General features: G+C 38.8%; 1 protein-coding gene across 1 annotated transcript; it reads left to right on the top strand.

Moving 5' to 3' along the window:
- Positions 1-4,655: 4,655 nt before the first annotated feature.
- LOC130722483 (protein FAR1-RELATED SEQUENCE 5-like) lies at positions 4,656-7,590 on the top strand. Its single transcript, XM_057573230.1, has 3 exons — positions 4,656-4,694; positions 5,143-5,212; positions 5,324-7,590. Exons 1-3 carry the CDS (start codon positions 4,656-4,658, stop codon positions 7,588-7,590), a joined length of 2,376 nt encoding a protein of 791 aa, XP_057429213.1.
- The last annotated feature ends 6,163 nt before the right edge of the window (positions 7,591-13,753 follow it).

Raw genomic sequence — 13,753 nt, 5'->3', positions numbered from 1 at the left:
CATTATTTCATTGGCCACAACCGACATCATGTTCATCGGAAAATTTAGCGTCGCACAAGTGCCACAGCTACATGTCGCCAAGTAGAAGTTATGTTGACCGATGAATGCCGCATCAGTCACCAACTGACACTAAGTGTCAGTTCGTTACGTCGCATGTTAGCGTCGGTCCAACTCAAAGTTTACGTGAGATTTATTTAAAAAAAACTCGCTTTGAGTCGGTGTTGTGTACGTGGTCAAGCTGACGCTAAGTAGTCTAAACTAGAGTCGGAGTCGTGGACGATGCTAATAACGCTCGTTGTTCTCTTTGTCAGTCTCCTCTGATCACATCACATTCTATCTCATATGTATCGCTTATATATCTCTCTCATCTTCTTATCTCTCTAGTGAGTAGTGTTATTAAATAACACTGAAAAATCTTATAATTAACTATGTACTACCTCCGGTCCTATTTATAAGCATGAAAGAGAAGAAAAATCTTGGTTTTTTTTTATAAGAACCAAATGAAAGTTAGAGCTATATTAATGAATTTTTTCCAATGATGCCCTAATTAATTCTAACTTGTAAAATGTGTCTCATTAATTATTCTCTCTCTTTCTCACTTTCCAACACTAATAACAAAGGGTAATTTTGGAAGTTTATTTTGATTTAAGACAAATTTAATGCATTTTATCTAGTTCAACTACATTTCTTAAACTATGTGAATTTTTTTTTTGTTACTTATAAATAGGACCGGAGGTAGTACAATGCAGAAATTAGAATTTTTAGCTAATCTATTGTTAAAAGGAATATCCAAATTCCCTAAAATTAATTATAAGCATTAAAAAATGGATTTTAATTAAAACTTGCAGACATGAAATCATAGATACTGAATTATCTGATTTGATTCAAATATTAATATGACATCAACTATATTGTTGTCTACCACATTCCCTAGCTATAAATTGTAATCACTTATGATCCAATTCATGGTCATGCATGTTTGGTTGGTGGAAACATTAGTACGTAAGGTTGAATGAATGTGATGGTCAAAATGGTAGAGGAAGATGATATCATTGATCATAATAAAAGGGCTACACACATGAGTAACAAAGTATGAACGAACCAAAAAATAAGGGGAGCTATGTAGGGTTATATGGCGAGCAAGTGCATGTGATGAGAAGCATGGAAAGCTGGGTCGCAGTAAAGGATGAAGCAAAATGATGTTATAGAGTAATAAAAAAGGGGGAACAATCCAAAGGATTGGTCAAGAAACCGTGCAATAATTTATTATCGGTGACGCCAAGCAAACACAGGCTTATGTACAGTGGCTGCCTCAGCCCCCTGCACCTTCCCCTTTCTCTGCAATCTTATTATAATAAACGAGAGGAGGGTAAAGGTTGGCTTAAACCTCGAACATCTCAATGCATGCCACCTCTTCCTGTATTGTCCGTGCATTATTCTGCAATATGTGAAGTTTTTTTTAATACTGTTATGTGAATCCAGCACTATTTCTTCTGTTTCTTACGTACACACGGGTCTCTTGTTAGAATCTGTGGTTTTTTTGGTGTGTGTTGTTGATGAAAGCTTTTTTTTACCACTCTACGTTTGAATCTCTCAAGACTCAATTATAGTATAATAAAAGGGTTTTGTCGTATCCACAAGGAGGTGTAATACTTACGCCGTTCAATAGTTAACAAACTTAAATGATGATTACACAATGAGATTGATTGATTGTTTGAACATAAAACCAAATGAAAAGCAAATAAACTAACGGAGAGACAACAAGTATGAGGAATTGCATTCTAGTGATTCAAATACATAACATGTTCAAGCATATGATTCATCTACACCAATTCAACCCTACGTCATCGATGTCTCGCATGAGTGGATATCAATAACTCTCTAATCCTACATGATTAAGAAAGAAAGTTATCATGAAGTTTGAGTGTTTTGTGACTAACAAACCTAACTCTATGTCTAGCAATTAGGATTATTAGGTGATTGACTCTAGTTCGGACTCAAACGTTGTAGCTTCCGCTCACAACTCGAATCAAACAAAATACCATAGGTGATCAATCTAAGATATAGCATGAAGATCAAGAGAAAGTCACTAAATCAACAACTAGAAACATGCTTTATATTGAGGAGAATCACATAGAGAGCATAAGTATCATACAACTACATCAAATCCCAACAAAAGAGAGATTAGCTATCCATGAAAATGGATAGCTTTAGAAATAGAGAAGAAGAATGAGAATAAACGAAACCGTCGCGATGTCTCGCCGCCGAATCCGACCTCCGGAGCTTCTTCTCTAGCCTCCTCAGCCTTCCCCTTTGTTTATCTAGTGTTTCTCCGAGTTGGGTTGAAGTTCTGATCAAGATATATCCGTCAACTTGTATTGTAGGATTGAAGATTCAAGGAAGAGGGCATGTTTTGGCAAGAAAAATGGACTTTGAAGATGTACAGGGCGCCCAGCGGGTTGCAGAGGCCGCCCAGCGCCCATGGCGGTTCCAGAAACCTTCCTTTTAAGTAACTGGCCGCTCAGCGGCCAAAAAGGGGCGCTCAGCGCTATGGCACTCGACAGCACATTATAAAAAGGTCATTTTCAGATTTTGACGGATATATCTTGATCAAATCCCACTTCTGAGCTGCCACCCATTGTCGTGCCACCATCAAATGTCGTCCAATTGTTGCGATTCCTCACTATCTTGTACCGAGTTAGCACAATTACTGCTAGTAATAATTATTTCCAATTTATCATGGAATTAGGATAAAGTAACTAGAACCACCGTAAACCTTCTTTCTTAAAGGAAAGGGAAAAAGTATGACAAATTAGATCATCTAAAGCTTCCAAGAAAGACGTTATCGTGATGAAAGCATCCAAATATTCCATTGGATCAGTATCCCCTATATATGGTTTTATCTTAGTCGGCTTCTGGAAGCCTTTAGAGCTATATCTTAGTCGGCTTCTGAAAGCCTTTAGGATTAAGCCCATAAAGAGAATACACAAATCAATATTTGAAATAGCAACAACATATATAATATATCGGGAAATCATCCCTTAAATGGAAATCTCGAGAGATAATGTTTACTTACTCATAACAATAAAACAAAAACAAGAGGCATACAATCTCTAATAGCTAACATATTACAAAGAATTAAAAATACTAAGTTCTTTAATCCTTCTGTCTTTTCCCTCTCGTTATTCTCCAAAGCTTCATATGATAGTTCTTACGATAGCAAGATGCATGATCATTCACTCACATGAAGCTCTACCTCTGAAGAAGCATATTTTGTCTGTCATCCCTCAGGGAAAATCTATGTTCATACAGGAACTGTTGGGACTAGTAAAACCCTATTGCTTGATGGTCTAAAACCCTCCTTTAAAAGAAAGAATTAGGTCAGACTTGGGCTCTCTGCTAGACAAATAGGCACGACCGTGCCACTAATGGGTCATAGTTTCGGCTACTGAATTGGCCTTCAAGGGCATGCAAGGTTTTAACACGGTTAAGACTTGTAAGTTTGATAGAGCACGGTCATTCCCTTGGGTTACACGGTTGTGCTTCTTCTTCAACCCTCAAATTTTCACTTTTTACTCTTTTTACATGTCTTTCTGGCGTATTTCTCATTTTCCTCTCTTTACCTGTTTATAGTAAATACACCAGAAATCAAATGTCTTCTATATAGAAAATTCAATGATAAGGTGCAAACCCACATGAAGAACATGGCATTGAGCCGGTCCAACGTTAAGTGAGGCCTAAAACAAACTTTAAAGTGAGACATTTTTAACTTAAAAAATATTCCTTTATTAAAACTCTTTACATCAAAATAATTTTTTATTTAAAATTTAATTTTTAAGATTTATGAGATGCAAAATTATTTATTACATTATCATATTCAATTTGATTTAACATGTATTTTCCAAATACTTTAAAAAAAATGTCTTTTCCAATTAGTAATAAAGCTAATCGACCCATTTAATCTTTGTTGAGATATGGTTGATCTAAGATAAGTTTTTATTAATTTTAATTTTGGGGGTCTTTTTTACTTCGTAAAAATTTTTTGAGGCATTTTTTTAGTTAGTAAAAAAATATTGAGCCTTTTTTTACTTAGTAAAATATTTTCTTTTTTTAGGCCTAAAGCCCTTGCTTGAGTGACTTTACTCTTGGGCCGGCCCTATAAAAAATAATCATGTGTATTATAGGGTAAACACTAGGGTGGGGAAGTAAGAAACTGGTCCACCGGTGGACCAGTATTTTTGACTTGTATTTCCAGGTTAGCAGGTTGCATAGTCTAGTTTGATGAGTTTTCATATAAGGGCCTTTGTAATTACCCATAATAAATGTCCCTGAATGCAAATCTGATTAACATTGTCTGAAATTCAATTACCCTGAGCTGAATGTCATTACCCTCAGCTCAGCCCTCTTGTCTTCGTCGTACTCTCCATTGTCTCCTCTCTGTCGTACAATCCTTGGTGTTTCTTACAACTAAATCTGTTCCGATAAGGTTTGACCAGGGAAGAGTTGGTTTCTGACGCTGGTGTGTTCGTTGCCGATCTCCTTCATAGGTGAGTCGAAATAGAATTTTGCAGATTTTGATTATTATGTGTAGTCTATCGATTTGGGTATTGTTTGTGGGTTTCGATTTGAATGTGGTTGTGGGTTTCGATTCGAATATGGTTGTGGGTTTCGATTCGTGTGAGGAATCAATTTGGGTTAGGGTTGTGGGTATCGATTTCGGGATTTGAGGTTGTGGGTATCGAATTGGCTATGGTTGTGGGTTTGGATTTGGGTGAGGTTTCGATTTGGGTTAGGGTTGTGTGTATCGATTTGGGTATGGTTGTGGGTTTCGATTTGGGTGAGTTTTCGATTGGGGTTGGGGATGTGGGTTTCGTTTTGTGGTTGTGGGTATCGAATTGGGTTTGGTTGGGTATGGTTGTGGGTTTTGATTTGGGTATTCTTGTGTTAATTTGTGTGAGTTGAGGTAATTGATTGAGCATTGATGTGGTCTTGCTGCATGCTTTACATTATTCAGTTTCGTTACCCAGTAAAAAAAACTGACATCGGTTGGGTAAACTTGTATACCTGTGTTTTGTCCTTGCTTGATTTGTTCCATTTGTTTACATGTAAACTTGTCGTGACTTAAACCTTTGTCATGTACAGGTACATTCGCCTATTGGATTGGAGGTATTCATGGAAGATTCAAAAATTCCCAGTTGGTGTTCAGATGAAGGTATTAATTTATTGCTATGACCGTGTAATTTAGCTTGCAAGATTGGTGTGGTTTTTAAATGTTACGATTAGTTCTGAAAAAATTGTGACCCAAGTTGTGTTTACTCTGTAGGTTTTTCATCTGTTGGTGAAGGTAATAACACATTTGTTGCTGGTATTCTTCAATCACCCTCACCGACCATGTCCGAGTCAATTGGTGAGGATGTATCGGGTTTAGGAGTTGCTGTGAACAGTATGGATGATGTTGCTAACATCTTGTGGGAATGTATCAACGAGACTGAGTTGAAGAAATATCATTTTCTTAATCGGCAGGTTGCATATGACTTCTACAACTTGTATGCTAGAGTGAAGGGCTTCTCAGTACGAAAAAGCAAGGTTTTGAGAAACATCAAAAAAGTAATTGTGCGCCAAGACTTTGTGTGTTTCAAGGAAGGTTTTCGTGAAGATAAAAATAGAAATAGGGAAAATCGTTTGCGGGAAACAAAGGTAGAAACAAGATGTGGATGCCAAGCAAAAATGAGGATTCGATTGGTGGCTGAAAGTGGTAGGTGGCATGTTGGGATGTTTGTAGATGATCACAATCATGCAATGCTAGAAGGAAAGCAATCTTCGATGTTACCAGCACATCGGAAGTTGGAAGAAGGTGATATAGGTGGGTTGATGAGTATGCGAAGGGCTGGTATAAGCACAACCGAAATATATAATTTAATTGCTGACCAATCAGGTGGTTTTGATAAGACAAATTTTTTGAAGGTGGACTTGTTGAATCAAATGACGAAGCAGAAACAGAAGGAGCAGTGTGATGCAAAAGCTGTTCTGGTGTATTTGAAGGGTCTTGCATCTAGTGATGCCGGCATGTTCTGGTCACACGATGTTGATGAACAGGGAAATCTGAAACAATTGTTCTGGGCAGATGGGATAAGTCGAATGGATTTCCAGGTGTTTGGCGAAGTTCTTGCATTTGATGCAACATACCGGAAGAATAAATACGGGTGTCCCATTGTTATTCTTGTTGGAGTGAACCATCATTGCCACACTATTGTCTTTGGAACCGCAGTTTTGACGAATGAGAAAGAGGAAAGCTATGTTTGGGTACTTGAGCAATTTTTGGCGGCAATGAAGGGTAAAGAACCAAGTGCTGTTATCACAGATGGTGCTCCTGCAATGCGGAATGCTATTAGTCGATTGTTACCTAAAGCTCACCATCGTTTGTGTGCGTGGCACCTTTTACAAAATGCTCAAAGGAATGTTGGGGATCCTATATTTGTGAAAGGATTTAAAAGGTGTATGTTGGGAAACCTTAGTGTTGGGCAATTCAAAAAGAAATGGTTTGAATTGGTTAGCGACCTTAACCTTGAAGATAATCCATGGGTTCAAGGGCTGTATGAGAAGAGGCACATGTGGGCTACATGTTTGATGAGGGGAAAATTCTTTGCTGGTTTTCGGACGACCTCACGTTGCGAAGGTATGCATTCACAAGTTGGTAGGATTGTCCGTTCCCGAAATAGCCTACTTGAGTTTGTCCAGTATTTTGAGCGTTATGTGAATTACATGCGGTGGAGAGAGGTGGATGCAGACTACAAGTCAGTGGTAGGTGATGCTGTTCTGCAGACAAGCGTGCGAGAGCTGGAAAAGTCTGCTGCAGATGTGTACACTAGGACTGTATTTCTTAAATTCCGTCCTTTGCTCAAGAGTGGCAGCGTAATGAAAGTTGCCTCGATAAAGGAGACATCATCATGTTTAATATATTCTGTGTACAGGTATTGCAAACCAAGTAAGCTTTGGCATGTTGCACACGATGAAACTTTGTCCACCTTTAGATGTTCATGTCAGCGGATGGAGACGTATGGGCTGCCTTGTGATCATATAATTGGTATATTGGTGCATCTGGACATTGATGTCATACCAGAGAGTTTAGTTATGCAAAGATGGTGTAAGACAGCCAAGGAATGCATGAAAGGTTACTCTGAAGCCAATGTCAAATTCTGGGAGTCAATTGTTTTAGCTAGGTTGGGTTCACTTGTAATGAGAAGCAGAGAAATGTTCAACTTAGGGTGTGTGTCTACTGAGGACTATTTGGATACTGTTAATGTAATGGCAAAGCATGTTCTGAAGCTGAAGGCTAAGAGGGATGCCACAAATGCAGCAGCTGGTGATAATGTTCAGACTCCAATTGACGGGTTTGATAATGTTAAAAATCCTACCGTAGTTAGGAGCAAAGGATGTGGTGCTACCTCTACTGGAATCAAGGGGAAAAGAAAGTGCACTGTCTGTAAGATGGAAGGTCACAACAGAACAACATGCCCTCAGAACAAACGTGTCAAAGTAACAGATGGATCTTCTAATTTGGTGACTGATGAAGACGCTGGTGATGCTTAGATCCACCATGCTGATTGTGAAATTTCAGGTAAAGGAATTTACTTGTCCCACAAGATGTGTTTGGTTTTAATATTCTAAGTAACCCAATATAGTGCATGGATTTGAATTATTTTTTGTATTGCAGGTTGGAGGTTTGTGATTAGGGTTATTAAACACTTGCAAGTAGGCTGAGATATTTATCCTACATGGTGGTAGTCAGCTTTGATGAAATTGGTGAAACACTGTCTGTATGATTTAAATTTTTAGACCATTTGGACTTAAGTATTTCCATATTTTAGACCATTTGGACTTAAGTATTTCTATACATGCTGTGTTGTAATGCTACCTTACTAGGTTGTTGTGTACCTACCTATATCCTATATCCCTGTGATGTTGGATTATGATGTTGGTTTTTAATGTGTTGAATTTTATGTGTTGAATTTTCCAAGTTTGTGTATTGTTTTCAACTGGTGGGAATTGAAAGGGAACAGAGTTTTGTACCCTTTATAAATGGGTCCCAAAATTTCGTACCCTTTATAAATGGAATTGTAGTGGTTTGGTTCTTGTGCAATGAAGAGCATTATAGGTCTAGTTGTGGACCAATAAGAGCATGATATGTGGCATCCAACCCAAGAAGAGCATGATAGCATAACAATTGGATTTGTAGGATATGTCAACATTGATGACACCTTCAACAAAGAAGAGTCAATTTGTGGTTTGTTATGTGAAGCAGAATAAAAAAAATAGTCAATTTGTATTTACTATCAGAAATGGAAACAACCAGAATAAACAACGAAACCTTAAGTTTAGTGTTTAAAACAAACCATGGGCTTCTGTTGTTTAGGTAAGTCTTTGGTGGGTGAATCAACAATTTCGCAATCATCATTGTCTGAATCAGTAACGTCAAAATCAACCTCCAATCCTTTCAAGAGATCTCCTCCTCTAGACTTCACCCGTTTTTTGCTGATTTTGTTTGCCTGTTTTTTTGCAGCCAAAGAGTCTTCTTTTGGAACTTTTTTGGTACTCTGTAGTCCCTTTGTAGGTGTTTTCTTCTCAGTGGGCTCATCATCGTCAGATAGGGTAAGGTCCACAGTCATGTCCAACCTTTTTTTCACCTCCTCTAAAGTAGGTGAGTCCCTGGCCACCACCTTAGAACCAGCTACTCTGCCAGCAAAAGTCGCAGTTGGAGCGTCTGTGTCATAAACAGGGGCACTAGTATGCCGTGAACAACTGCCCTGAAACACGTTTGGTGAGGCTTTGGTCTCCTTCGTGTCCACTGTATTTGTTTGGAGCAAGGTACTTAATTTGTCATCCAGACTTTGTAGAAGCTTGGTGTTGTTTGCTATTTCATCGTCAATCTTGCCAACATGCCTGTTCATAGCCTGTCCAGAAAACCCAAGTTAGCATACTACAGGTCATATCAAAGTGTTACGCATAGCATAAGTAAGTTCAAAGTGCATATTGTTGAGTTAGGCAGAGCAGAAATTTTTTCAGCTAGGAACATGAACCCCAAAGATAGCATAAGTAAGTTAGAACCAGATTCAAGTCTTAGGCATAGCATCACTTTTGTTTCAAGTTACAACATAAACCATAAACCCCAAAGATAGCATAAGTAAGTTAAAATCAGATTCAAGTCTTAGGCATTTTTTGTTGAGGTTAGGACATAAACCCCAGGGTTAGCATTAGTAAGTTCAAGTCAGAACAAAGTAAAATGTGAAAGTAAAAGTCATATCAAAGACTTAATCAGCATGCCACATATTTTTCAGTAAAAGGACCTCACCTTCATGTAACCAATGAGACTATTCAAAGCCTTCAGCAAAGTGAATAGACCCTCCAAGAAATCCCTTCTGCCTACCTGGTTAAGCTGAGACAAAACGGGGAAAAAGATGAGACAATAAGGTATAGTGCAAACCCAAAGTGTGTTCATTAAAGTAACAACAAAAAGGTGGTAACTTGCCATGTTTCTCAGATCATGCATTTCTGCCTCAGCTTCTGCCTCTATTTGATCCTCAGTTTCAGCTTCTGGGTTCATTTGTGCAGCTTCGTTTGCATCCACATCCATTTCGTCTCCCATTCCTTGTTGGTCAGCATTGCACACCAACATGTTTGTTCACACCCAAACCAAAAATAAATTTAGAAGCAAAAAAATGGAAGAGAAATTGTTACTCACCGTGCCATCTTCAATGAACAAAAGAAGGAACAAGTGGTTCTGAAACACTTCTCCAGAACTAGAAAACCAGAGTGTTTTTTGTTTGTTTCCCTTTCAAAAGGTGAGATGAGGCTAGTGGTTATGAAGATGGAGATCTTAAGGATCTTCAATTACTCCTCTGCTGCCTAACCCGTCAGGCTATGAAATGACACCAACATATTTTAACTGATAATAATCTAATCACATGGACACAAAATTAAAATCTTAAAATTGAGAATGACTTCGATTGAGGGTTAGAGGGGTTAGAAACAACACAGGTATTCAGGCCAGTCACCAAAATCACTAAGATTGACTAGTCAACACTTAGAAAGCATTACATGTCCACTTGCCATTACATGCATGTCCAGTTGTCCTTAAAAAACCATGCAAATTACCCGCAAATTACATTAAGTTCTAATGAAGTCTGTGAAAGATATCAGGTTTGTAACGAGCAAGAGCAAAATTACACAATCAAACAAATGAAAATTAAATTATGTGTCCAAGCAAGGGTCGTTGTCAGCAGACAGGTCACTCCATACTTCAACCATGGTGCAACATACCCCTCAAATCCAAATTTTGTTGCCTCAAGCTGGAATTTTCCATGACAAGATCAAAGTTTTCGACCTCAAGGCATTGAATTCTTTCATTCTTCACTTCAACATTGTGGTGGTTGTAGTCCAAGATAGTTAACTTATGAGAACTTGCCAACCTTCTTAGCCACTGCAATGACACTTCCTCCATTGCTAGGTCTGGTGAACTCTCATAAGGACCAACTTCTACCGGCGTCCCATCAGTTGTTAGAGAGCGCAGGTAACACATATAATTGTAGTGCGATGAGCCTTTGATAATCTTCGGAGGGTATGGATAATACTCAGGTGTATCCAATCCAAGTAACTTGCAGGCCTCAAGCAACCACAGTTTCATGCTAAACTTCAGCACAACTTGATCACCACCACTGCCTTGTGACGTTCCATGCATGGGTTGAGAGAACGGTGCTTCATCTGTACAGAAATAATTAATACAAAGTAAGTTTACCCAACGAAAAAACAATCACTTAAAGGGAAATCAATATGGATCCTGGAAATGAAAAAGGTTTATGTAATGAGAGGCTACGTAACTCAGTTTGCACCCACTTTCACTTTGCCCCTGTGAAGATGAGCCAAACACCCACCCAGTGCTTGGAACGGCGTGGTCTTCACGTGACCTCTGAGTATGTCCTTCAGCGTTGTGTTGATCTCCCTGCTTTGCATCTGCTTTGGCAAAGTAAGCATCTAATGCCCGCCTGTGCTTGCTTAAGAGTTGGGAACTTTTCATGCTTGTTGTTCTTGAAACGATGGACCTCTGCCGAGCAGTCATCCCAAGAGTAGTAAATTCCAGGGTTTCTGCCACGATACACAACATAGAACTATTGCCCTTTACCAGACATGCTATGGAATGGAGGAATAATGGAGAAGAGCGGATGGAAGAAAATATATGGTAGGAGAACGATGGTAGCAGTGGGTGGAAAAGTGGAAAATAATGTGTGGAAATAGGTCAAGGCAAATAAATGGACCCACCCACCTTACTGGCATTGAAATTATGTCCGGTTGGAAATTAAGTTCAAAATTCACGTGAACTTGTACTTGCTTCTGGCAGGGAATATATACTTTTTTACTTTCCCAGGGACACAGTCTGCAAAGGGAGTGAGTAGTCCCTTCTATCAAATCACTTGACTTCCAACGGAAGCCTCTAGGACGCTTGGGGTGGGGGGAAATGAAAATAATGGGGGGAAATTAAGAACCGAAAATGAAAATTAATAAATTTATAAATAATCTTCATGGTTTATTAAACATATATTTACCCAATTAAATTGACTGAATATCATAAATGAATTGAAAACATATTTAATATTGTAAAAATATTTAAACTTTGCAATTTCAATTCGAATGTTATTAAATATTTTATGTGTCAAGTCCGCTTCATTTCCTGAAAACGCAGCGCTTCTAGTGCCACGGAACATCACGGATATTCATACACTTTGTTTGGTAGAAAAGAGAGTGTTAGAGAAGAAAGGGTGAAGAAGAGAAAAGTTAAAATGTGAGAAGTATAGTGGATGTATAGGTTGCTTGGTATGATCGCAATAGAAGAGGGAGATAGAGACGAGAGAGACGCTTTCGGATGTGAAAGAGCGGCGTTAGAGAAGAGAGGGTGAAGAAGAGAAACATTTGAGAAGTATAGTGGATTTATAGGTTCCTTGGTATGATCGCAATAGTAGAGGGAGATAGAGACGAGAGAGACGCTTTCGGATGTGAAAGAACGGTACTAGTCATTTAGGGTTGCATAGGTAGATCGTGACACAAAGAGAAGCAGGATAAGACAAAAAGAAGCAGGATAAGACAAAGCGAATCAGGATAAGAATGGTACAAGTCATTTAGGGTTGCATAAGTAGATCATCACACAAAGCGAAGCAGGATAAGAACGGTACTAGTCATTTAGGGTTGCATAGGTAGATCGTGACACAAAGAGAAGCAGGATAAGACAAAAAGAAGCAGGATAAGACAAAGCGAATCAGGATAAGAATGGTACAAGTCATTTAGGGTTGCATAAGTAGATCATCACACAAAGCGAAGCAGGATAAGAACGGTACTAGTCATTTAGGGTTGCATAGGTAGATCGTGACACAAAGAGAAGCAGGATAAGACAAAAAGAAGCAGGATAAGACAAAGCGAATCAGGATAAGAATGGTACTAGTCATTTAGGGTTGCATAGGTAGATCGTGACACAAAGAGAAGCAGGATAAGAACGGTACTAGTCATTTAGGGTTGCATAGGTAGATCGTGACACAAAGAGAAGCAGGATAAGACAAAAAGAAGCAGGATAAGACAAAGCGAATCAAGATAAGAATGGTACAAGTCATTTAGGGTTGCATAAGTAGATCATCACACAAAGCGAAGCAGGATAAGAACGGTACTAGTCATTTAGGGTTGCATAGGTAGATTGTGACACAAAGAGAAGCAGGATAAGACAAAAAGAAGCAGGATAAGACAAAGCGAATCAGGATAAGAATGGTACAAGTCATTTAGGGTTGCATAAGTAGATCATCACACAAAGCGAAGCAGGATAAGAACGGTACTAGTCATTTAGGGTTGCATAGGTAGATCGTGACACAAAGAGAAGCAGGATAAGAACGGTACTAGTCATTCAGGGTTGCATAAGTAGATCGTGACACAAAGAGAAGCAGTATAAGACAAAGAGATGCAGGATAAGACAAAGCGAATCAGGATAAGAATGGTACAAGTCATTTAGGGTTGCATAAGTAGATCGTCACACAAAGACAAGCGGGATAAGAATGGTACAAGTCATTTAGGGTTGCATAAGTACATCGTCACACAATATTAAGAGTTAATTAATTTTTCCATTTCACTATTCAACTTTAAAAAATGATGTACCAGGTCACTTATTTAATTTTTAATTTTTTTTGGTCATTTTATATAATTTTTTTGTCACTACCAGGTCACTATTTGCAATTTCTAAAAGGGCCACTGGGCCAGAGGACTACTGGGCCAGAGGCCCACGCACTTATGCACATACAAAACGTATTGTGCACGTGATTTTGCAGCTTTGACCACGTAATTTCCGGTCTTTCTTCACTTTTGATGTTCCTCCCATCTTTGGGCCCGGGTCTGCTCATTCCAAGCCCGATCGACCCAACATTAAAAATCCACCCGAAATCGGGTTGCCACCATTTTCGTAACGCCACATAAGCCTAAATTGCAGTAACATGATAACATTCCAGATCTTCAGCGACAACGACAACGCAAACCCCACCGGTTCTTGCGTGGTGCCTTTTTCGTCGACAAGGTTCTTGCTTCCTGGGTTTTTCGTCGACAAGGTACTGAGTTTTTCTTCTTATTTTACGCAATTTTTCTTCTTATTCGTGGGTTGTATCCAAACCGAGGGTGCACTTCCTCAAATTTTGACTACAAGTGGGGTGTGTCTAGGGTGTGTTTGTCTACA

The sequence above is a fragment of the Lotus japonicus genome, chromosome 1, assembly GCF_012489685.1.
Source record: "Lotus japonicus ecotype B-129 chromosome 1, LjGifu_v1.2".
Classification (NCBI taxonomy): Eukaryota; Viridiplantae; Streptophyta; class Magnoliopsida; order Fabales; family Fabaceae; genus Lotus; species Lotus japonicus.
This window is presented reverse-complemented; position numbering and strand designations above follow the sequence as displayed.